This window comes from Pithys albifrons, chromosome 13 (genome assembly GCF_047495875.1).
Source record: "Pithys albifrons albifrons isolate INPA30051 chromosome 13, PitAlb_v1, whole genome shotgun sequence".
Taxonomy (NCBI): domain Eukaryota; kingdom Metazoa; phylum Chordata; class Aves; order Passeriformes; family Thamnophilidae; genus Pithys; species Pithys albifrons.
In genome coordinates this window covers 6,418,887-6,444,385 of record NC_092470.1, presented here as the reverse complement: position 1 = coordinate 6,444,385, position 25,499 = coordinate 6,418,887, and the positions used below count along the sequence as shown (strand labels likewise).

The 25,499-nt window shown below is 54.7% G+C and overlaps 1 protein-coding gene across 1 annotated transcript; it reads right to left on the bottom strand.

Annotated features, from left to right (window-relative positions):
* Window positions 1–243: 243 nt before the first annotated feature.
* RBPMS2 (RNA binding protein, mRNA processing factor 2) lies at window positions 244–25,189 on the bottom strand. Its single transcript, XM_071568501.1, has 8 exons — window positions 24,824–25,189; window positions 12,874–12,951; window positions 12,225–12,263; window positions 11,638–11,700; window positions 10,772–10,922; window positions 9,997–10,145; window positions 1,714–1,783; window positions 244–1,503 (listed from the first exon to the last, which is right to left on the bottom strand). Exons 1-7 carry the CDS (start codon window positions 24,881–24,883, stop codon window positions 1,721–1,723), a joined length of 603 nt encoding a protein of 200 aa, XP_071424602.1. The 5' UTR covers window positions 24,884–25,189; the 3' UTR covers window positions 244–1,503; window positions 1,714–1,720.
* Between the last annotated feature and the right edge of the window lie 310 nt (window positions 25,190–25,499).

Sequence of the window (25,499 nt, the reverse complement as noted above, 5' to 3'; positions counted from 1 at the left end):
GAGGCTTCCAGCAGAGCTCAGCACCAACATCCCCTCCAAAACATGCCCATGCAGGCAAGGACTTGCCCTTCTCTGAGGGGGTGGGGGAAGATGCCATCCACTGATCCAAAGCAGCATCCCAAAACAGCCCCCATCCTTACAGGCTGGAAAAGAGGAGCAGGGAGCAGACAGACTCTAGGTAACACCAAGCCTGAAGCATCCCACCCCAACCTCACAAGAAAACACACAAGACCAGAGAAAGAGTCACAGCAGCCTCTGAGTATATATTTTTTTTCTTTTTTTTTGGTTGCATTTCATATATTATCCAGTTTCACATTCTCATAGGATCAGCAATTATATAGCAACTTATTCTCAAATCTTTTAATACAAGCGAGACAGCCATGGTCAGATAATACTTAAAGCACTTCAATACCAAGCAATAAGATGCTAAAACAAAAATTGCACAATTTCTTGTTTACTATGCCTGACTGAATCATTGGTACAGAAGACAATCCTTCTCTTTCAAGCTTTTAACTAAACATTAACTTATCTTACAGGATTACAATTTCTCTTTAATAATAATAATAATTAATTGCACACAAACACACAAGAAATTCTTTATGATGCATAAATATTTCCTTATTACACATGGTACAAAAATACTCGTACTTTTTTTTTGTTCGGTATTCCCATAAGGATGGCTGATTATTTGGCAGGACTGGATGCTCTCCAATCAGAAGGATGTGGAAAACAAAAAAGAGGTTAGATATTTTACAGCTGTTCTATATATAGAAGCCTGAAGAAGGAAAAAATAATACAATAACCCTGACTTTAAAACGGGAGCAGGATGGATGAGAACAGAAACCCAGTGCATCGTACTTGGAGGGGAAAAAAAAAAAAGGCAATTTTCAAATTTTTCTGGTCATCCTGGGGAGGGGAGGGCAGAGGTGGGAGAAGGGGTGAGACAAGGACAGTTAGTATTTCTCAAAGCCAAGTCTTCACCGAAGCAAGAGGAAAACCTTGATGGATCAATCCGTTGGGCCAAGACCTGTTGCTAACGGTTACACAAACGCTAGAACAAACAAACTTACACTCACACAGACACAAGTTAAGTGTTTTTAATTCATGCCAGAAAACATGCAAAACCCATTTTGCCTTTCGATTCCTTCAGCTGAGCCGCCCCCCAAGACAGGGCGAGCCCGGGGAAGCCCAGGACCGAGCTCCCCTGGCTGGGGTTCGGCACAGCCCGCCGGCGAAGCTCGGTCAGGGAGGATGTCCAGGGGATGGCCGGAAGGAGGGATGGAGGGATGGCTGGAGGAAGGGAGGCGGCGCACAGCCCACGGCTGGGGCCGCAGTGGCTTCACAGTCCTGGGAAGGGGGTGCCCCACAGTCCGGGGGGAGCGCGGCGGGGCCGGGCGCCTTGTCCGCTGGCCGCAAACCAAACCGAGAGGAGTCGGAGCGATCGTCCCTGGCACATCGCTCGGCGGAGAGGCAGGGAGGAGGGACACGAGCCGAGGAGAGACACTGCAGGAGAGGAGCGGCTGTGAACGAGCGGATCCGCCCCCTGAGCGCCACCACAGCCCCCTCCCCACCCCGGGGCTCGCTGGGTCTCCCTGCTCCCATCACCAATCAGTGAAACTGGGGGGCTGAGCTCGAGCTCCCTTCCCTCCTCCCAGCAAGAGCCCAAGGAAGAGAAGGACACGGATCTGGCTCCAAGAGTAATTAATTACTTACTAACAAACTAACAAAACTGACGAGACTTCCATCCTTGCTGGGTAGCTTCGGAGGGAGGATACCAGCGCATCTGGAAAAGAAAGCCACAGCATGATCCAGGATTATCTGAACCAGAGTGCAAACCTTCAGCTCCTTCAAGCCATGTGCAAGGTCCATGGACTAAAGATGTCTCCAGTATAGGAAAGGAGGCTCCAGGTTGAGCCTCAAATACTGAGTTCACATCCCACCCTGAGGCTGCACCATGCCAGTGCCACACTGGCCAGCTCTGGTGGCACTTGGACCTAGCCAGGTCCTCCCTGAAGAAGCATGGCCGTATCCCATATGTCCAGGAAGGAAGGCAGCAGCCCATCTAAGGGCTTGCCTCAACACCTCAAGTACTCTGTCTATTGGTATAACTAGAAGGCAGCCCCCAAATTTACCCCATACCTGGCCTCCACTCACTACAGCACACACCACCCTTCATGTTTGGGAAGCTCCTGACCACTGAGCTATCCATGTTTACCACTATAGAAGTGAGCACAAGGAGGGGTTTTTCACCCCCAGCATGCTCACACTCCCTCCATACCCCAAGTTTACATCTTTCCCCCCATTCAGGCTGGGGCAGGGCAGAGGGGACTCACTTTGGGCACACAGCACCCCAAGATGGCGACTGCTCTGCCCTCAGCCAGCCAAAAGAGGCATTTAAGACTATACATTAAAACCAGACAACCTCTACATGACATGTATGGGGTAAGACAAGGCTCATCCACCACAGCAAGACTCATGGAATCACAACTGAGCCACCAGAACAAGCTCCAGGCAAACCACATCATGTGAAGAACCTGGCAGAGCTGCAAATCAGCAAGATTTGGTGGCTTCCCTGGCAGGTCGTTGCTGCCATTTCTATTGCTCAGACCTTCTCCTTGCCAAGGAAGGAGCTGGATGGGGCCCCAACAAGCAAACAAGGGACTGTAACTAAACAGACACTTTCCAGCACATCAAGAGACACAGCAAATGGGCAACAAGCAGCAGCATCAGACATCCAGATGCTCCTGTTGGGTCAGCAAGGCTGGTTGTCAGGCTGGACTGCATTAGCAGCTCTGTGCTGGTGCACAGCAGGAGCTGAGCCTGTGCCACCTGACTTAGCACAGACCCAGCAGCAGGAGCAGTGAGTGGAGCTCCATTCTGCTGCTGGTTGCAAAGGGAGCTGGAGCACGGTGGCCATCCCATGCTCCTCCCTCTCCAGCTGTTGTCAGGGGAGCACATTCAGGACTCTGGGAAACAGCAGAACGATGGACTTGGCTCTAAGATGGGGAGCAAAGTGGTAAAAAAATCCCTGGAGCCATTTCCCTTGCCAGACCATCTTAACACAGGTATCCCCTTGCCCAAACAAACCTAGCTAGATGCTCCTCTCCCAAGGACATGAAGAGATGGGCAGCAAACTGCCACAGCCTCAAAACTGCTGCCTACAGTGGCCAAATCCTCCTTCCATCATCACAAGGGCTGCAATGCCAGAAACTGCACAGACCCAGGCATGAGCTCAGGACCTTGAGTCACTCTCCCTGTGATGGCTCTTACAGGAATGAGCCCTGCCAGTCTGCAGAGGCTCTGTCCTCACAGGAGCCTCTCATCAGCTCAGATTACAAGGCCACACTGGAGAGAGCTTGGACCCTGGTCCAGTGGAAGGTGTCCCTGCCCATGGCAGGGGGGTGAAATGAGATAGGCTTTAAAGTCCCTTCCAACCCAGACTGTTCTATGGTTCTATAATCTGCTGGATTCTTGCCAGACACTGTCACAAGGCAAGTGGGTGTCACAAAACCAGCTCCCAGCTGGCCCCATACCTTGCTCCATGACACAGCAGCCAAGTGCATCCCAGTCAGTCCAGCCTTCAAGGAATCAAGGGAATAAACGTTACCAAGACCCTCCTCCCCAGTGTGGGGTCCCACCTGGTGCCAGGACCAAAGTGCTGTCTTGGTGCTATGTCCAGCCTGTTTTCATTTCTCCATTAGTAGGTGAGAGGGACCCTTGCTGTTCTACTAGGGCTACCACCCTGTGCTGGACACTGCTGGACCCATGCACTGACACCACCCAGGAAGGCTTGGAGTGGGCAGCAGCATCACATACAACTTACAGGGCCACCACAGCAGCTGCAGAGCAAGGAGAGGGGTTCCTTGCTCCCCACAAGCCCTGTCACCAGGAGGTGCTTGCTCAGCAGAGCCACATCGCCCCGGCAGCCAGCAGCCATCCTCCCTGGCCAGTGTCTCCCATTCCAGCACCCCTCCCCTCAACAGCTGGAAGCAGTTTCCTCCTGCCCAGCAGCAACAGGAAACTCCCCCTTCGTTCACAAGGCTGCAAGTGCTTAACCCCAAGAGCCGCCTCCGTCCCACGCTGGGCTCAGCTGAACAGCACAGCCGTGAGCCGGCACAGCCCACACTGTTCCCTCAGCCTGGTGGCCCTACAGCCTATCCTCAGGGGTATAAGCCACCTTCTGCCCCATGTGCAGAGCTTCAGCACCTCCAGTTGCAACAGAAATCCTGCTTTTCTCTTAAAACACAGGCTGTTCATAGCTCTGGCACTAACAAACTGCCACTGCTGATGGACCACCTCTCCTGGCGTTCTTCCTGTATGTCTCTGATGCTTACACACCAAAGCCACTCAGCCCAACCCACTGTGGCCCCACAGGCCAGTAGCCCAGTTCTGCATCCAGAGGGACTTAGCCTGGAGCCTGGTAGGAGCTCGTGCAGACGTGACAATCCTGGGTACAGTCCAAGGCTCTCTGACATGCTGGCAGGGCAAGAGAATGACCTGCCAGGTCTTTCAGCCCACAGAATGATTAAGGGCTTGATGGGATGAGGCAGGAACTCACTGGGAGGGATGTTTCTGAAGGCAGCAGAAAGCACTAGAAGCAGCAAATTGGAGGCAGTAGCCAGCCAAGAAGACACACTCTTTAGGCACCTGCCAAGGCAGTTTTCTCTTCACACCCCTCAAAACACTACATCCATCAAGGAGGAAGCTGAGAACAAATGGAGATGTCCAGCACTGGGTGAGGAAAGCAGAGCAAGGGAAGTTTTTACTGGAAGAGACACAGTTGTTTCTGGAGAGGCATTAGCTCACAGTTGGAAAGGAGTCTGGTCACCACTGAAACATCTCCTGCTCACCCGCCTGTAGGGATGAGGCAGAAACCACCAGCCGCCTGCAGCAGCCTCGTGCTGCCGCCTTCATCATCTGTCCCAGCAAACAGCTGGAGAGGAGAAATGTGTGCCTCTGCCTGCCACCTTCCAGAGACCAGGTGATGCAGCCCTCCCTTACTACAGCACAGCACCATCAGCTGCCTAAAAATCACAAGGAAATGACAAATGGGGCAGAGAAACACCACATCAGGGCTTCACTCTCCTTGTCAAAACCTCCTTTGCCTCTCCCAATTACTCTCAGAATTTAAGTATCCAATTGCCACCATTCTCAGGAAGAGCAATTCCTTCAGAAGAAAAAAGAGGGGGAAGGGAACACTGAATACACAGGCCCATCCTTAGACCATCTTTGGCTGGGAGGACCTGCCTTTCCTCCTTATTTACCTCTAGGTCTGCAGGCAGCCCCAGCAGCTCTTGGAGCTCTGAGCTATCCCTGCAGCTGGAATGGTCCCCAGGGACTAGAAAGGCTCCTGGTGCAGGCAGGGACAAAGCACTCCATTGTGGTGCTGGGAGCTGGTAGGATCCAAATAACATGTCCAAGAGCTGCATTTTGTTGCCAGTTGCTGATATGCAGAGCAGCATCTTCACTTGTTCTGATGAGATCCTCAGCCTTGCAGTCACTGCTCCCCCCAGCTGTGGGTCACCAAGGGCCAGCCTTGGGCAGCCCACACTGGTGGCCAGCAAGAGCTGCTCTGCTCCAGCTGAAAACACATCCGATGGGAACGTGACCCAAGCAAGCCAGGACAGCAGCACAGCTGCACCCACAAGGCACCTCTTCACCCATCAGTGCATGATGGACACACACCTCCCACCTCAGCAGCGCTCACTGCACCCAGGCACCCACTTCCAGGGTCCTTCAGGGGGCTGGGAACAAACATCCAAACACTGGCATGGTGCACAAGACCCAAGCAGCTCAGCCCAATAAAACCAGATACAGTCTGATCCAGCACATGTGTCTTCCCAGGCAATTCTGGCAAGGCAGAGCCAGAGGATTAGCACATCATTCCACACCAGGTTGAGGCACACAGGAGAAGACAGGCACTGATCCATCCTCTTGCTTAGGAGTGTTTGAACAGGCATACAACGATCCATCAATCCAATGCTTTGTACCCCTACAGCCCCTGCTTCCCAGGGCAAGAGTCCTGAAGCCACAGCTGGAAGCATCTCCCTGCAGAAGAGCTCCAGGAACACGGATAACCCTGGCACCTCCTGCTGCCCACTCAGAGCCTGGCCTACAGGCACTCTAAAACCAACAGTTCTATCTCAAAGATGCAAAGCAGCCCATCTCCATTTCATAGGCAATGGATGAAGCACTTCACCCGGTCCAAGCAGAATGAGACAAGCTGTATCATTGTCTCTATATCAAGCTCTTCCCATCTTCCCAGGAGGCTCTGCACATCTTTGTCCTTCACAGTCTTCCAAAGGCAAAGGCAGACCTGGGCCCCCATCTTTGGTGGCTTCTTTCCTCAACATCACTTCCACAGAAAGAAAAGAAGATGGCTCAGAACCACTGCAAAGAGAACCGAGCCAGGACTTGACTCCTTCAGTCAAACATCAACTATCTCCCTGCCAACCAGTCCCAGGCCAGGCCACCTTCCCTCTTCCCAAGTTCCCAATCTCCTACGTCGCTCCTCTCTCCCCCAGGCTGCCGATTCCCTCCATTACAGCTCACACAACCTGTGTCCTGCCTGCGATTTCACGTTGCAATAGAGAAGCCAAGTTCCAGGTAGGAGCTGGCTCCATTTCCAGTAACTGGAGAGGAAAGACATGAGATTAGACCCATGATTCAGGGCAGGGTCTGTCCCGGTATGCAATTCTGGAACAAAGTGACCGGCAAGTGCTGTTGTCTAAGGTGCCCACTAAAATTTAGTTGTGTGCTACCACTATCACGTCACTCACCTCCCCCACCGTGTGCCAGGAGTGAGGTCAAAGTGTATTTCTGGTTGCCCTCAAAGGGTTGAGGTTGAGGAGAAACCAGGTTTCTTTCACACCAAGTGGCAGAGTGGTCTCTGTCCCGGCTCAACCGGGCTGCTCCCCTCCGACCGGCAGGGCCTGGCTGAGCCTGGCTCAGCTGGGAGGAGCTGATGTAAGATGGTGCCATGCTGTGTGCGCCATGTCATGTGCTGCCAAGTTGGAGATGTGGGTTAGAAAGAAGGCCCGGTATCTCATTCTCCAGGCTCTGGTGGGTGGGTAGCGTGAGGCCCATGCACTGGGTTGCCAAGGAGATACGGGCTACAGAGATGGGCAGAAGCTTGCAAATCCCATGGTGCACCTTGGAGGAGAGATGGTTACCTTACCAGTCTTTCCAGATGTGGCTGCCATCATGCTTAACACTTCTAGGAATGGAGCTGTGGTACAGCCACTCCACTAGCTGCAATAAGGCATCACTAGGGTGTCCCATGTCCAGGGACAGCTCTGAGCTTCAGGGCTAGCCTGCGCTGGCATCATGGCTGGAGTTCACTAGGGATATCAAAGGAGGGGTTTGAGAGAGGGTGGGAGGGAGGGAAGGCAGATGGGACAATCTTAAAGTCAGCAGAGCCCCCAGTGGAGCAGGGTCAGGCTGCAGTCACAGCTCCAGCCGCCTGGTGCCTGCCAGAATCGTCACTGTGGCATGGCAGTGCCAGGAGCAGCAGCCATCAGTCTAGTCTGGCAGTGGTTTACCAAGGATTCCCAAGGCCAGGCCAGCCTCACACCACCTCCTGTCCCTCATCCCTCCTGCCAGCCCTCTGGGCAGCCCTTCAGGAGGCCAAGGGCAGCCATCTCCTCTCCCCCTCACTGAACTCAGTGCTGCAAGAGGACAAGCCCTACAGGTTTAAATCTCTTGCAACAAGATCTGTTCAGCTACAGCCTCCAACTTCTTTCCTGCCTAAGGGCTGATTGCTGTGGAGCTGCTACAGCTCCAGCAATCCCCATGAATGTCCTCCAGCACACACCAGGCTCATTAGGAAGCACTGTGGCTGTCCTGGAGAACAACGCATGAACCCACCACATGGACAAGCCAACCCCTACAGTGAGGGCAGAAGGCTCAGCACACTGGGACTAAGGGTACCACTTTTAGCCCAGTCTGTGAGCAAAAGTCATCTCCCTGACTTGCTCCACCCTGCCTCAGCTCTGCAAGGGAGAGGGCTTCAGCCTGGAGACTGGGCAGTCCGGAGCTGCCAGCCCAAGTAATGTTTAACCCCATAGAACTTTATTGGTAACATATACTGTGCCAGAATGTGCTTCTGCGAGGTCACTGCCAGCTCAGCACAGGAGGAGTAGCTGTGGCTGCCTGGCAGCCTCTTGGGAAGAGAGTTGGGTCCTGCCACAGCCTGGAGGGACTGCTCTGGCTCCATCACCACCCACGCATTCCCTTGGGCAGGGAGCTCTACCTACACAGGGGGCTCCTTGGAACCTCAGGGTCTTATGGCCAGGCCAGAAGATCTCTTTGGAATCTCTAACTTGCCAGCTGGAGGGAAGAAACTAAGACTCTAGAGGGTAAAGATCTGGCTGAAGGCCTCCTTGATACCCTCCACTCTAAAACACCAGTTTTCTCCTGCACCATGCAGTTTTGATGTCTACTCCTCAAACTCAGGGTCCCCATACAGTCACCAATGGCCATACTTGAAAGAACAAAAGTAAAGGTTTCACCTTCTTCAACCACCTCAGCTAGGCCAGAGGGGTTTTTTCCTGGTTCTCCCTTCCCAGGACAATTCAACTTTGGCTCCACCACCCTACACACAAGGAGCAGGAAGACACTTGCTCTCCTGGGCCACTGAGAAGCACAGCATACCCCTCCAGTTTGTGGGCACCACCAATAACTTCTGGAAAACACAGCAAGCACAATCTTCCCAGTGAAGGACTAGCCTGGCTCAGGAGGTCCTTGGAAAAACATTCCAGTCCCTGGTCCAGCCCTGAACCCCATGTACTTCTCACCTACCCTGCAGGAGCTTCAGCCCAGCATCAGCTCACCTGCAGAAGGACAAAAGCAGGAGAGGTCTGTAGGTGTGAGAGGGGCAGGACAGAGGCCAGGAGTTTGCATCCCCTCCACATGACATTTGGGAAGCAAGCTTGGGTTGAAGCTGGGCAGTTACCATCACAAAGCTTGCGGGAAGCACAAGGATGCCAGAGGGCCAACAGAGCTAACTGCCAGCCAGGAGGACAAGGTCACAGGACACAGCTCCTCTTTCTCTCCATTTAAGCAGGGAAGAGCAGAAGTTAAGCCTCAGTGCTTGGTCCCACTGCCCCAATCTTTCACGGCACCACTATGGGAGCAGAGATGGAAGCAGGCAGAGCACAGCTGGCTGCGAACACCAAGTGGGACACGGACAGGGGCTCCAGCTTCTCCTGACAAGTGCTTCGAGTCAAGCACCTAAACCTGGAATTAGGACACTGCTTCTCTGTTTTGGCTTTCCCTTTGCACTTCCATGGTCTGAGGGACTTTGTGTTGGTTTCTGTACATTAAAGCATCCCAGTTTCAGACCAGTACAGACATCCCTACATCCCAAGCTGTCAGCAAGCAAACCCTGGACCACCAGCTGGTTACACCACCACCAGCACTTCCAGAGGATTGTGCATGGAATGATTCTCCTCTCTAGCCTGTACCAAGGGTGGCTAACACCCTGTCCCATCAGAATTCCTCACTGTGACAAGGCTCTGGTCTGCAGAACACCCTCCTCCAGCTTTGGAAGTGTTTGAGTCTGTTGGGTCACAGTTGAGCCCCGTAGCTTTAGTTCTGAGCTGAGCCCATTGCCTTTGCTGTGACTTCTTGGAGGACCTTTCATAGCTGTTTTACTCACTGGCAGAAAGCATTTTCTCCCAGCAGCCCCTCAACATGGCCATGAGGACCAACAGAGCCAGCCAGAAATGGAGCCTTGGCATCCTCCCACCTGCCTGCCCCTCATAGGGAAGCAAGCTGAACCTGCACAGTCAGAAATCAGCCCAGCTCTGCCTGCTCTTGGCCACACACACCCTTCCCTTCAGCTGGCTCAGGGATGAGCCCCCTGTGCCCACAGCCAGGAACAGGCTCTGCCCAGGAGCCAAAGGTGCAGAGGCCAGGGTTGAACCAGCCAAGCAGAGACAGGACAGGGAGAGAGGAGGGCCTGGATCCTGGCATGGGAGGTGGGGAGCGACTCACCTGAGCGTGAAGAGCAGCGGCCGCAGCTGCAGCCGCCGGGTATGTGAAGGCGGCGTGGGGGATGGCAGGGGTGAGCTCTGTGGTGTACAGGGGGTAGGGAGCCCACGCCTCGGGTGATGCTGGGATGAGAGCCGCTCCAGTCAGGTCATCTGTGCAGGAGAAGACAAGGGCACAGGATCTCAGTACCTGACCCCAACAGCCTGCTCTAGGGACAGGCTCTGGATTTCCCACCCCAGGCTAAAGCTTTGTGCTGCCCTCTCAGGGAGGTATAAAATCTGCATGCCCAGCTACAGCTCTGGCCTCCACACCATGCCAAAAGAGGTCATGAACTGGCTGCGCAGGGGCTTTGGACAGGCTGGTTCACAAATACAGCACAGGGCTGGTGCCACAGGAGGCAGAACAGAAGAGGGGACTCTCAAATGGAATGGCACTGGTCACCCAACAATCTGCTCAACCCACCAGGCCACAATGAGGGGGATGGCACAGCACTCATCCTTCATGCTTCACACCCAGGGATGTTTCACAACTAGAGATGGTTTAGAGAATTTATGGTATTGCTTGAACTACCAAAACCAGCTCAGGTCTCCCATCAGTTCCAGTGTTGGCCTCAGCAGATGTCCATTATTATCCTGCAACCCCAACCTCCCTGCACCAGACAGATTTCAGCCAAAGCAGATGTGGGTTGGGTTCCCTTCCACTCTGACAGCATTACCAGGATTAGGCATCTCCCAGGTGGGACCAGCCATGACCTCCAAGCCCCTCCCAGCATACTCACAGGGGTCCCGTGCAATGAAGTGTGCGCCCAAGGCAGGGTGGATATTGGTGGGGTTCGGTGTGGCCATCAGCTTGCTCTTGGCCATCTTTGTGTTGGCTTTAGCAAACTCTAACCGCAAGGTCTGGGGGTTCTCAGGGTCAAACCGGATTCCCTAACACAGAAAAAAGCACAGGAGGCCCTCAGAGATGAAGCTTCCAGTCCAAGCACACTAGGGAACTAAGGCCATCATGCTGCAATCACACCCAGATTTTTGTCACCTCACTACAATCACCTCACTACAACATTCAAGCTCCCATGTGCTTTATTTTTATGTTTAGCTGGCTCAGAACCACTACTTCTAACATGAGGGACCCAGCTGTGCTCTTTAGGTGCAGTTCACCAACCACTATGGCAGTGATGGCTATACCTTCTGCCAGCCTGAACAGAGGCTTTTGCAGGTGGCACAAAGCCCACAGCAAGGTCTACACCAGAGCAGAACCATGTCTTGCTGACTAGACCACTAACTCCTGCAGGCCCACACGGGACAGGGACCATTTTGTGTGTCGCTGCCATGCTGACCATCCCCAAGACTTTCCAAGCAACAGCAGTTCCCCACATCCTCAGAGGCCCTGGAGCCATCTTCCAGCAGTCAGAAGTTACACAGACACAGCTTAAATCCATTTGCTCAGGCTGATGTCAGCTTTAAGCAGCTCTCCTCCTTCCCTGGTGGGATGCTGCAGGACTGTTTTGCTTCCACACTCAAAAGCACAACTGGGAGACCCTGTTGTCCTATGCTATGGCCAAGCCAAGCCCACAGCTCCAGGTCTTGCTACAGTAGGGCATGTGACCCTTAGCTCCCACAGTCTCCCAGCATTTGGGGTACTCACATTCAAGGCATTCTTCGCTGCTTCAGCACCAGCTCGGCTGTCAAAAGTCACAAAACCAACTGGCTAAAAGAAACAACAACAATTTCAGTTTCAAAGCCTATTGCAACTTCTCAGACTACCCTGCCCCTGCCTCTGCCCCAGACAGCAAGCAGAAGAGACCATTCAAAACTGCAGAGGGGCTTCAGGAAGAACTTGAAGGGTCTTGGATCATTAGCCCAAGATTCCTGTTTTACACCTCCTCCTATCACACCAAAACACTTTGGCATCCCCACATGCAGAGACACTGCTCACCCTGACAGCCCACAGCAAGGGCACCTCCTGCCTTGGTCAGGCTGGGAGTGGGGAATGCTGATGGAAGCACAGGGCTTGAGGCTGAAGCCTGAGATCTCACCCAGAGGAGCAAGAGAAGACATGGAAACATTAAGGATACACCTGCAGGACAGTGGGGTCAGCAGAACCCAGCTGTGTACATGGTATTGATTGCAGACAGTGCTTGAAACTTAAACGGGATCTGTCCCCCCTCCCCTCCTGCCATGTCTAATTTTCTAGCAGAAGCCAAAAACACGCAGGCTGGAAGAAGGAGGTACCTGCTTTGAAGTCAGCTTGATCAGTGACCCTTCATAACCCTGCAGGAGGGAAGAAAGCAAGTCAGTGTCAGGCTCCCAAAGGAGTTGAGCTACAAGCAAGACATGATGTGACAGCTCCAGGAGTTCCTGCAGCACCAAACCCTCCATAAGGCAGGGTCTGCAGCAGGAACAGGGGCAGTAATGCTTCTTTCCCACCAAACTAAAAGATTGAGGACAGAGCTATTCCTTTTGGGAAGAAATTCCATTTTCCAGCTCTCCTTCCAGCTATGAAGATGAGCACCCTGCCCTGGCTAGTGCCTACAAAGCACAGAACACCCACCTTGCACTAGAGGAGTGCAGACACAGGAACCCCACTTCCCCCAGCAACAGCCCAGGTGGTGACTAAAGGATGGAGACTTTAGGGGATCAAGACATCCCCAAGGGAGGGCTGGTCCAAGTATATTCCATGAAGCTTAGAGGCAGCACAATTCCAATGGCAGGCTCCCAGGGAGGTTCCCTAGCTAAGCACAAGCCATGGGACACCACGCTGGCTTGCACAGACACCACCTTCCCACATCATCCTCCCTTCCACCCTGACAGACCTCTACTACCAAGTCATCCACAAAACAGCATTTTTCACACCAAAAAACAGATTTGAAGACCTTCTTACCTTGAATGGTCGGAAGAGTAAGTAGAGCTCTCTGGGCTTGATATCCACAGGAAGGCCACTGACAAACAGCGTCCGTACCTAGGGGAGAAGCCAACAAGCTCTATTGAAAGGAGATGTTTGGTGCCAAAGCAGGAGCACAGGGCACAGCTCAGAAGCCACATGCAGCAAGAGCAGGACACCTTGAACCAAAGGTCCATTAACCCTTCCCTGCATTAGAGGAACACTGTCCAGGATAAAACACACCCAGCCCTTTCATCTCTGACACAAAGGATGAGACCTTTACAAAAATGTAGTGCCCAACAGAATGGCCTGGGTTGAACAGGGCACAGACACCAACCCTACAGCCTGACTAGACCTCGATGGCAAAAATGGAAAATAATTACACTGCCACAAGAACTAACAGTTTAACACATCCCAAAGGTACGGAAGAGACCAGTACAAACCCCAGTTATCTCTCCAGCTCTTTCTACAGATCACACACCAGATCTCCTCTCCTCAGCCTGTCCTGACACTTCCCTCCAGTCACCAATTCCAAGACAAACCTCAATTTTTGAGAAACATTTCACTGTTCCACTCATATCTTTTGACTTCTGCAACAGCCCTACAACACCACTGGAGAAAGATTTTTGGGTCTGTCCCAGATCCTTTCCCCAACGCACATCAGAAGCTGCTCCCAAAACTGCCCTCACGAGGGTTTTTCTGCTGTGCCCAGCCAGCAGCAGCCATGCTGCACCAAGTCCCCAAGGGCTGCTGCTCTTCCCAGGCTGTAGAAGTCATGGACCAAGTCCAAACACACTCACATATATGCAAAAAAACCACAGGGCCAGAGGAGGACTTCAGTAGATAATCCATTAAAATTATAGCAAATAGTTCACTTGAATAGCCAGGAAGAAGAAGCAGTGCTGAGGGCTCATGGTCTGGGAGAACTCTGCTCAGCAGTCAGACCATCATGGCCACCTTCTCTCTGCACACTGCTTGGCAGACTATTTCCATAGAAAGCAGCATGATGAAGCTGCAGAGACTTCTTGTAAATCAGCACAGAGCTGGAAAGGGAAGTTATGCACAACAGAGGTCATGAAGACACTCATCATTTACAAGGAGCAGGAGCCCCAAGCCAGAGCCCATCTACAAGCCTGCTTCCACTCTGGAGTGACCCCATTACTTCTGCAGGGCAGAAGGACCCTGATCTCACTTTTTTTTTTTTGGCTCAGCCATTTCCCCTTTCCCAGAGAAAGGGGTTGTATCCAAAACCTCTTTTACCATCAAACTCAGCAGCACACGCTCACCCTGCTCCTGGACTGGAGACAGTGGCCACCTGAAAACACAGGAGCCTCTGCACCCTGTAACCCTTTGGGAACAGCCAGATCCAGATCCCTCCATGCAAGGAATTTTCTTCTCTTTACAGAAGAAACCTCACCTCCTTAGGTGACAAGGACAGTCCTGCCAAGGTAGAGGAGCACCCTTCACATCAACTCAGGGGGGCACAGCTGAAGCCCCCCAGGATGTACAGCAATCATGAAGGCCTGGGGTGTTCTTGCTCTCTGTGCATGCTGAGACTGAGGGCTGCCACCACCTCCCCAGTGTGGGGAGCCCTTCTCCAGCCCAGCACATCTCAAGACTGCAGAATACAACAACTGAGCTTCCTTCCCATCCCCTCCCCGATCCCTCAATACAGATGGCTCTACCACACACCCTTGCTTTGTCCTAGGAAAGCAGGACATTATGTGGAGCACTCCAGAAACACACCAGGCTCTGTCCAACAGATTCCCCACCCACCCCACCCTTCATTTCATGCTTCCATGCATCACTCCAGGGGCACCCCATGCCCAGACAGAGCGGGCAATGTCACTGTTTCTCAGTTTTCTAGCTGCCTCAAAGACTCCAGCACTTGCACTCCAGCATGAGCCACACAGAGCACCTGCAGCGCATTCCCAGAAGACCCACAGCCATCTCTTGCAGCCGAGGACTGCAGAGTGCAGTGGCACACACGTGCCTCAGCCATGTGAAAGCACCGTCCCTTTTCAATATTTCAGAATCCACGTGTGCTCAGCCCCCAGAATGGATGTTTCTTCCTAGCAGACAGAAATCTGCATCCCTGTTGGGTCTCTAAATGGTCCCGTGATGCATCACTTGGTAAGTCCTTGCGACAGGCATGACAGGATGGAAGTTGCACAGTGGCTCAGGGAAGGGAAGATGGCACTTGGAGCCCTTACAGTGGCCTGAACAGAGCAAGGCGGGTGCCCAGGAAAGCTCATTGACAGGGGTAACAAGCTCCCAGTACGAGATCTGTAAGGCGCTGACAAGGATGGGGCAAGAAGCCTTCTCTCACAGGCCAAAAGATTCCTTTGGCCACCAACTCCTGCCTGTCACCACCCATGGCATTCAAAAGAGAGGCCCAATCAAGCCACAGCACCCACCAAGGGCTGGTTCCGAAAGCCTGGGAAGTCTCAAATGCCACCAGCCAACCTCTTCAAAGAGGGTCTCCTTAAGACCAACTAAGGACGAAGTCCCTGCTTAGAAGAGCTTGTTAGAAGTGACAGGATCAAGTGGTTGGTTTTCCAAGGTCTCTATAATTTAGCACACCAATAAGTGATCTAGAGAAGGGTAAGGGGAAAGAGAGACCAAGTTATTCAGGGAAGGGAGGGTGAGGCCAGTGAGAGATCTGAGCAATATATTCAAGGGACAGAGTGAGGTAAGTCAGAGGGAGCTCACTTCCAAGACCAGGCATAAAGTAAAGGAGATCTGGGTTATCCCACAGCAGAAAAGCAGGAGGCAGCTCACCTGCCTGAGTCTCTTGCGCACTGAGGGCAGCCCTGGTCCAGCCTCTTCTCCTGCTCCCAAAGACAGTAAACTGTAGATGAGGGCAAGAGGGTCTGAACCAGCATCTTTCAGTGGATTAACCAAACTGGGACTCTCCAGTCAGCCCTCTGCAGCCCAAGTCCTGGGGGCTTTGAGAAGCCAGTAGAACCACCCAGGACTGACAAATCCAGGATGGACCTCACACTCAACATGCCATGACAGGGTAGGCTTCTGCTAAAATATATTTGCCCTCCTTCAACTCCCTGACACAAAAGACCAGATCCATGTAGATTTTCAGCCTCTCCACAGCACAGCTGGAAAATCCACAGGACAAAAAAAAAAAAAAGCCCACAACACCAAAAATATCAATCCAGGGCTGGGTCAGGAACTGCCTAAGCCAAACTGCACATCCAGCAGGAGTAGGTCCCCAGGAATACCATGTTCTTAAGTCTGCTCTTAGGCTCTGCTGCCAGCCACTTGAGATACCAGGTGAGGGCAACCCCATTCTACCCAGGCTGATCCAAACTGGACACAGGCACAGAGGGAAGTAGGGCAGGGAGCAGCTCTTGCTTAGGACAGCCCAGTAGGGTTACACTGCTGCAGGTCCTGCAGAAAACACTCTCCCTTCTCCATCCCTGCCCCTCTGGGGATGTCCCCAGTCCAAACACCTGGCAGAGATGGAGGAGAGCCATGGAAAACAGGATTTGTGCCAGGAGGGACAAGACCATCTAGGCCATCGCTTAGAGAGGGAGGATCCCAGCATAGCTTCCCACGCAGGAGGGGGGAGGGACAAGGACAAATCCGTTTAGCCCTCAATTCTCAGTATCAGTCCTTGCACAGCTGCATTTCCCCAAAGAGACACACACCTTGTGCCAGCACAGACAGAAGCCTCACACCAGGGCTTCAAAGGAACCAAGCAGCAGCACCTTCCTCGCCCTGACGCAGCTCCAGCACTGCCAGAAAGTCAGGATGGCTCTTTACAGCACCCACAGCTGCTTGGCCATGGCTGCTTTTAAATAAGAGCTCTCAAAAGGGAGCCCCGAGCAGAGCCAGAGGCTGCCCTGCAGCCCAGCAAGGGTCAGGTTATGTCAGAAGTGTCCAGTGTAAGGGCACAGCTACTCACCCTACCACAAGACTGCTGTGAGTGGTGGGATTTTGTTAGGAGGCTGCTGTGAATCCCGCCTAGGAACCAGCAAGGCTAACCCGCCCATTTTGTGAATTCAGCCCTTCAGTAACACCACTGACAGCACAGCTGGGACCACTCCAGCACCCCAGAACTGGCCAGGTCCTGCATCCACACTCCCAGCACTCGGAGCACACAAGGCTTTCCCAGCAGTGATTCAGAGACACCTGAGGGCAGGTAGAGCAGGAACAGGCTCTAGTGCCTCCTCCACACTGTGCAGCTGGACATTCACCTCTCCAGGAACCCACACCAGCTGCATGCCAGCTTCTCCTGAAGACAAGTCACCTGCCACTCCATTCAACCTCCTTCTACATCACTATCCCAGTGTCACCCTTCTGAGGACAGGGACAAGCTCCACCACAGCATCCCAAAGGCACTCCCTGCTCCTGGCAACCAGCTCAGGGACACAGACTCCAGTTTTCCCATGGGAGGGCATCCCAGCCGGGTGTCTCTGAGGCATCCGGCGCCACCGACAGAGCTGCAGGGGCACAGGGAGCCCCGGTTCTGGCCACGGCGATGCAGCCACGGCCACTTGACGCGAGGCTGCTGGAATGCGGCGAGGCTGCGGCTGCCCCGGGAGCCGGGACTTATAAGGCACGGGAGCGAAATCGGGGAGGCGAGCTTGCACAACAGGGCTGCGGGGAGGGGAACGCGAGAGTCCGGCGGCGGGGCTGAAAAATGGGACAGCACCTTCCTCTCAGTGCTCCACAAGAGGCGTGGGGCTGCAGGGTCCTGTCACTGCGCCAGGGGCACCCAGCACGGGGCAGTCCTGCTCCTCATCGCATCAAAGTCCCAGGAATCACAGGGGAAGGGAAAACTGAGCGAGAGAGATGGGTGGTCCGTGCGAGGGAGAGCTCAGCAGGACCGCAAGGCAAGCTCCACACCACGGGGCAAGGCACCGAGAGAAGAGGCTTTGAACGAGCTTCTTCCCTGCTCCATGTCTTAGATTCCCTTCCACTCATCAGCAGAGAGGTGGCAAAAGCTGGCTGCCTGCTGCCATTCCAGCCCTGGCTGAGCCCCAGTGTCCTCAGGCAGGGTCACACTGAGCCCCAGCACAGGATCAGGCCACGAGATGCTTCAGTCAGGAAGTCCCAGGCAGGCACAGTGCTTCCTCTCCCCACCAGAAAGATGCTCACCCAGCCCCAGAGGGGAAAGAGGGCCTTGACCCTCCCCAGAACTTGCAGCAAGGAAGGGCTTCAGGCATTTCCCCCCACAATCAGCCTTCTGCACAAAATGCACCCAAGATCCTGCTCGCCCAGAGGCAGGGAGGCTGACCACAACTGCACAAGCATTTTGTCCCCAAGGCTAGAGTGTTTCACACTGCTCGTGGCTGGATCGGCCCCTTCCCAGCATTGCTCTTTCCCCCATATCAGGCGGAAGGATGTCAGCAGGGCTCAGCCACCGCTGTGGTCAGAGTAGGAAGGCACTCAAGTGAGGGGAAAGCAGGGAGAGGCACCAGCCTCTACCCGGGGGAGCAGGAAGCACATGGGAGCCGATAAGGCACAGTGGGACAGCACCCAAGAATAGTCCTTGGCCGAGGAAACACGGGTGATGTGGCTCTGCCATGGAGGTTTCCCCATGCTACTAAGTCCCCTCCCTGGTGTTTCTGCAGTACCTCACCAGAAGGATGGCACCCAGAGGTGTTCAGACCACAACAGGGGTTCAAAGCTGATGAAACATTTGGAAAGGTCAGCCCTACAATTCCCAAGAGATTATTGTCCAACGGGCCAGCTCTCAGCTCAGGGAGATGCTGGTTGAGCACCCTCAGGATGCCATCATCACCTTCCACCTTGCCAAGAGGTCCACCTAAGCCAGGAGACAGACAAGCACCACAGCCAGGGTGAAGGACACTCACATCCACACTGTCACTACCGAGCACTGCACTAAGTCTTGGGCTCCAGAGACCCACACCTGCCACCCTCTGATGCTGGGGACCTGCAGACATCTGTCACCATTGGCCGGAGTCACAAACATTATCTGCTGTGGACCAGCTCCTCCCACCCACACCTAGGCACCTCTTCTCCTGGCAGGAGACACAGGGGTGAGACAAGTATCTGCTCAGAGCAGAGGCTGGCAGGAGACACAGGTGTGGATGCAGGACCCTCACAAGGAACGTTCTCACCTCAGGTCTTTAAGCAAATATATCTATAACTGTTTCACCCTGTCACACAATGATTCCTGGGCACTTTTCAGTCCTGTGCCTCCCAGGACACATCCAGAGGCAAATAAGCCTCTCCTCCATCAACCCAGTTTGGGGCAGCACACCACTGGCCATGCCCCAGTCCCATGGAGTATATCAGGTACCCCCACAGCCCAACAGGAAAACCCAAGAGATGGTGAGGTGAAAGCCGACAGCAGTTCTCCACTGTGGACAATGGCTATTGGAGTGTCACCCCCAAACACAGGGAGACCCTTGGGGATACCAGGAGGATGACAAGCACCCACAGGACTAAGCCACCATTGCATCAGGCCAGCTTTTGGCAGGCCTAGACCACTGGGCAGTAGGGATTGGCTGTGCCACCCAAATATGGACCAAAAATGCCAACCCTAATGCACAAGATGCCCTTCTGAGTGCTCTCTCCCAATCTGTAGCTCGCTCTGCACTTCAGACCACTGCTATAGGTGACCTAGGGCAGTTACAAATTCAGGGAGACATTGGCCTCCTGCCCTTGGAAGCAGGTGGGAAGGACACACATCCCCAGGCCAACAGGTTCTGACACACAGACACATGCCAAGACTGACCCCACACCAGTGCAAGAACCCCCAACATCATCTGCAGCATAGGAAGGTGCAACATTTCCATAGCCTCTCGTGGTCTGTGCAGCAGGGCTGTAGATCTTCCACATGGGGTAAGGCCACCTGACTGGGCGCCCTCAGGTTTCCAGCCACCCAACTACACCATGACCCCACAGGGCAGTGGCCAAAGCACCCTTGGCAAGCCTGCAGCACCAACTTCTGCCCTGCAAAAGGGCAGGGTCACCTGATCCCTCTGCTCCCTCCTCATCAGATGTGCTGGGCTGACTCAGGATCACACCTCATTATGGGCCAGGTTCAGCAGCTCTAGCATCCCACTGCTCTGTCCCTCACCAGGTACAGCTCCACAGTGTTGGGCACACAGGAGCAATTCAGTTTCCACCATCCCTTGTGGGACAGAAGGTGCTGAGCCTTGTAGTGAGGTCTGATTGCTTCGCTTCTACACTCATGCCTTGGTGAGGTTTCAAGTTGAAGCCTTTATTTCAGGCACTCAGAGCTCCAGCAGCATTGCTCATTGCTCCATGATCCAAGCAGCAGTGTCTCCATGACCTGGTATGACCAACACCAACAAGCCCAAAGGATCTTTTTTGCTCCACAACCTTCCACACCAGTTACAGCAAGTCACTCTTGAATTCCCACAGTGCCAGATCCTCTAGCAGACCCACGAGGAAGGACTGCAAAAGCCTGAACTACTCTTAGCTATCTCCCCAACATCTCCAAGGGCATCCTTCCTATTTTGGTGAGGGAAAGAGTCCTTTGGTAGCAAGAGAGCCTTTGGATTTGGCCCTTCCTAACTTTCACAGGCACCAAAACCTCATTTATTCTGAGACCAAGAAGGGAAAGCTCTGCTCAGCAACTCCTCAGATTAGCCAAGGAGGAAGACTCATTTCTGAAGGCATAATAAAGAATGTCTGCCTGCTAAAAGTCACAGTCTCAGAGGTTTCTTCGGGAGATGATTTTAAGTAACAGCTGGGTCTCATTTACTAGTCCAGTTACAAGGCAGGTGGCAGGAGGAAGGAGTTACCCCACCACAGGGACTAGTTGGGATGTTGATGTTCAGACTCATGTCTAAGAAACACAGATTTGAAAGATCAAGAAAGGAGAAGAAAACTCCTTCAGAGGGTATTTACAGGCACCAGGAACACAAGGAGATAACAGGGAGATTCCCATATCCCTCCCCCCATCACAGCAACTCAGTGATACCAAGAGGAGGTCTGGGAACACACCAGTTCCCAGAACCTCTGCGAGCATGGTGACTCCAGGGTGTCTGCTCAGCCAACAATCTGTCACTGACAGAAGGCTGCATCAAACACTGAGGGGACTTCTAGGATGCCTGCAAAGAGCTCTGAGACACCATCTTGCTTCAGCCAGGCCAAGTGCAGGAAGATTAGCGAGTGGTGACTGTAACTACTACAGCCTCACATTCTTCATGGCAAAGAGCAGCATCACAGAGACTTTTGACTCCAGAACTTACATTAACCTTGCTTGTTTCCAGCCAGAGAGCTGGAATCCACACATGCACGAGGTATCTAGGTCCACTCAAGCAGAGATTACAGAAGTCAAGAGATGCCTGGCACTGGTCCATGAAGTGCTACAGACATGCAGCACGTAACTCACTCAGTAGCAACATTCCCAGGTGATTCTGGCAGCCCTGGTGTGCAGCAGCCAAAGAAAACCAGGCATGAAGGACTTGCTACTGAGGGGGGTGTCTGGGAGCTGAGAGCTTCTGCCAGCCCCAACAGGGCACCTTCTAACTGTAATGGGGAACACCACAGCCTTTGCAGAGACCAACAGGGAAGACCACAAAATGATTTAGGTTGAAAGGGACCTTAAAAGACCATCTTGTTTCAACACCCTGCCATGGGCCAAGCTGCTTCAAGCATCATCCAACCTGGCCTTGAACACTTTGAGGGATGGGGCAGCCACAGCTTCTCTGGGCAACCTGTGCCAGTGGCTCATGCCCTCACAGGGAAGGATTTCTTCCTAAGATGATCCTCTCTGAGCAGAACTTAGCCAGGAAGCTTCTCCTGGTCCTCACCTGTTCTCTGCTTACCCAGCACAACCTCATGTTTAATGCTTTCCACCTTCAGTAGTCCAGGATGCCCAAGCCCTACAACAACAGCAGCCACAACTTAAGGAGTTGCAAACAGGCCCTTGAGACCAGCCAGGAGGGTACATGGGATAACCATGGACTTCACCTCCCTGGTTTGGGCATCTAGACAGCCAGCTCTCCCTCCTCTCTGGGTCTACAGCTTCCCAGGTACCTCCTGGGAGAGCAACGATGAACCTTCAGGGCAGAAACAACACTTCTGCATCAGGTACCCAAGAAAGCCAGGTGAACACACAGGGTCCTTACTGCAATATGGCCACAGACACAACACAGTGTCTGCAGGAAGCAAGAAAGTTCCTCTGGCTCCTGGAAAAAGCTGTGCCTGCCACAAGGGTGGGAGTGCAGCACCCAGGCAGCTGCCCATCCCACAGCACTCCTCAGGAGTACCAGGACAGACACTCTCATGCAGATTGGTGCTGCCTGGAAAATTAAACAGAAGATAGCAGCAAGTGGGGAGGGATCACGTTTGGGGAGGTGTCTGGTGAGGAACAGCAGGGACTGACATTAGGCCCTGTTTGTTTAACATTCCCGTTAACGACCTCGAGAGGAGCGAGAGGCATTCCTGTCCTCTGCATGTCACCGGCCAGGAAGCGGCTGCAAGATCCAGGGGCTCACAGATAAGATAAAGGGAAAGGCTGAATTTGGGAGCTTCGCCTTGCCATATCTGGGGCACACGGAGCCCTTCTGCCAACGCCTGGGGAGGCAGCGAATGAGGCACACGGTGGGGGGGATGGAGGAGTGTCAGCAGCACCAGGATCTGGCAGCGTTATCCATGCAGTGTGGGAAAATAATCCAGCACACCCTCCTGCGTATGGTGGGACTGAAGGATTCCACTTTGCATTAAACGTATTTATCACTCTGTATCAAGGGGAGCTCTGGGCAAGAATTTGGGCCCCCAGACCGTGCTTGGATCCTGAACACACAGTCACTCCTTGTGCCTCCATTAGATTCCGAGGTGAGGAACAGCTCCTGATCAGTCAGGAGGAGCTACCAGAAAAACAAGCATTCCGGGGGCTCCTGTAGGCTCAGAGTAGCCACCGTGAAGCCCAGACTGTGCTCATGACCCACAGCATTACTTATGGTGGATCCCAGCAGAGAGAAGGATTTCCAACAGCAGTCCCACCAGGGACAGGGGCATAACCCCTCACCAGTCCCAGCCAAGTATCCTCAGCCACCTCCAGGGTGATGGGTCCTTCGCAGCAGCCCTGAATGCAGGGTGACAAACACACCCAGCAAGGTCACAGACCATCCAGCAGGGTGGACTGGCCCTCTCCCCCACACACAATGGAGAGCAGGAGCCGCTTCCATTCAACGCCTGCCCCATTCCCCAGAGGGGCCATCTTTAACTTGATTTTCCAGTCACCAAGCACCATTCTTGGGGGGACCAGCCTCTCCAAAAGAGAAGGATTTCCAAGCTCCCAAAATGCTCCAGCACCCACTTTACCAAACAACCGCACAGCAGTGGGGAACAGATCAGCTCTACCCCAGCACCAAGAGCTCACCCACTCACTACTCATGAGGCACCAGCCCAGCTGGAGCAACACCACTGGGCTGGGATGTGCCAAGCGGCACCAGCCTCTGGGGGCTTTGTAGGCCAGTGAATAACTGGATCAAGGAGCCGCATTGAGTCTTCTGCGCACGCGTTCACAGCCCATGAAAACCCCTGGTTTGGAGCCTTCCTGCACCGGGAGCAACATAGGACCCCAGGTGCTCTGGCTCTCGACCCACCCACACCAGTGCCACCCAGTGAGGCTGAGACATCCCACCAGCAGCATCACATCCACACCCCATTGCATCCTCGCATCACCTAAGCCGTGCTCCACACTGGGGACGGAATCGCTATGGCCACCACCTGCCAGTCCATTCCACCCCATTACCCGGGTTGCCCTCGACAGGATTGAAGCCCAGGGGACATGATGGCCCCAAGTCAGCTGGTGCACGGGGCCATTCCAGCCCCAGTGGGTGGTGGAGCAAACCAGGCGCCATGTTGCGGCGGCGCGAGCGCACGGAGAAGAGCAAGGGGAGGGGACTGAGCACCTCCCTGGTCCTGAGGGCCGGGCACAGAGGACTGCAGCAAAACATCACCGATGCTGGGCATTTTCCAGAGCCCTCTTCAAGACAGAAGGCAGCTGGGGACCCACTGCGCCAATGCCCACTCAAGGGGTGCAGTGGTGACAGCAGCCAGTGGCTCTGACAGCAAAAAGCAAACATGGAGGGCTGCAAGCTCAGCTCTGGCATGTGGCTACAGACAACTGACCCTTGCAAGCCTTCCCAGCCCTGAGTCCAGTAGCATCCAGGCTCTGGCTTGCAATGGCATCCAGGGGAAGGGGACCACTGGTATGGCAGCTCACAGCTCTCCAGCCCCAGCCAGAGTGTTGCCAGCACGCATAGAGCAAGACAGGGACTCCACCTCTATCGTCCAACTGTGTCCCTTGCAGCCCACATGGTGGGCTGGATCGAATAGCGCTGGATCCACGAGCCCTCCATCTGCAGGGACTTGGGGAGAAGACACCATGCCCAAGGGCACCAGCTGCACCGGAGGGAGCGGGGACCTGCCAGCCTCCTACAGGCTACAGGCACACTGGGCTAAGCAGGGGACTCACCCTGCCCGGCCCCAGCCCCTCCTCGGGACTGCCCGGGGGCTCCAGCACCGGCTTCCCAACATCTCCGTACCCCGGCTCCCACAGCGCGATCTCAGCTCCCCAGCCCGGGGCAGCCCCGGCATCCAGGCTGCGCTGCTCCAACGGGCCAGCCCCGACGCCGCGTCCTCTGTTCCACTACCACGGCACTACGCTTCTTCCCGGGCTTCCCCGACGCTCCGGTACCACTTCTCCGGTCCCCGACGCCGCCGTGCTCTATCGCCGACACCCCAGTCCCGGCTTCTCGACGCCTCCGCTCTCCATCTCCCAACTCCCTACACCCCAGCGCTCCACTCCCGCCGCCCAGTCCTGCTCCCGAGGTCGCTCCCAGTGCCCCGCCGCGCCCCAGCTTCAGTGCCCCGCTCCGTCGCCGGTCCTCGGCCGCCCCAGTGTTCCAGTGCCGGCACCGCTGCAGGTTCCCTACCATACCAGAGCTCAATCCCCGACCCCATGTCCCGTCCCCACCTCCTCCTCGACGTTGCCGCCGCTGTTGGTGTGCTCGGTGTCCTTGTTGAGGTTGCTCATGGTGGGGTGCCGGGGCGGTGGGTGGTGCCGGCTGCTCCGGAGCTCCACGGGGCCGAGCCGGGGTGCCGGTGCGGTGCCGGTGCGCGGGGGCGGTGCGGGGAGGTGCGGGGCGGTGCGGCGCTGCCCTCCTGGCTCACATGCGGCGTCCCGGGACGGCGCCGCTGTTAACGGCCGGGCCGGGCTGGGCCGGGCCGGGCGGAGCGGGGCTGAGCGGAGCGCAACGAGCCGCAGCTGCGGGGCCGACACGCCCCAACCCCCGCCGCCGCTCCCGCCGCTCCCGGTGCCGCCGCCGCGCACCGAGCAGCGGGGCCGGGACCCGCCCGCGCGCCCCGCCCGGGGCCGCCCCCGGCCGCCGCCGCCGCCAATCCTGGCCCGGCCCGGCCCCCCGGGGCTGCGGGGAGGTTTTTTTTGTTGTTGGGCTCGAGTTATTTTAATTAATTTTTTTCCCCTCCTTTCGGCGAAAAACTTTCTCAACTTTGATGAACTTTCTGGTTTCGACTTTCTTAAAGGGCCCGCCGGGCTCTGCGCCCGCGGCGCGGTCGGACGGCTCCCGCCGGGCATCCCCGGAGCGGGGGGACGTGGCTGAGCTCCGAGGGGATCTGAGAGCCCCGGGACG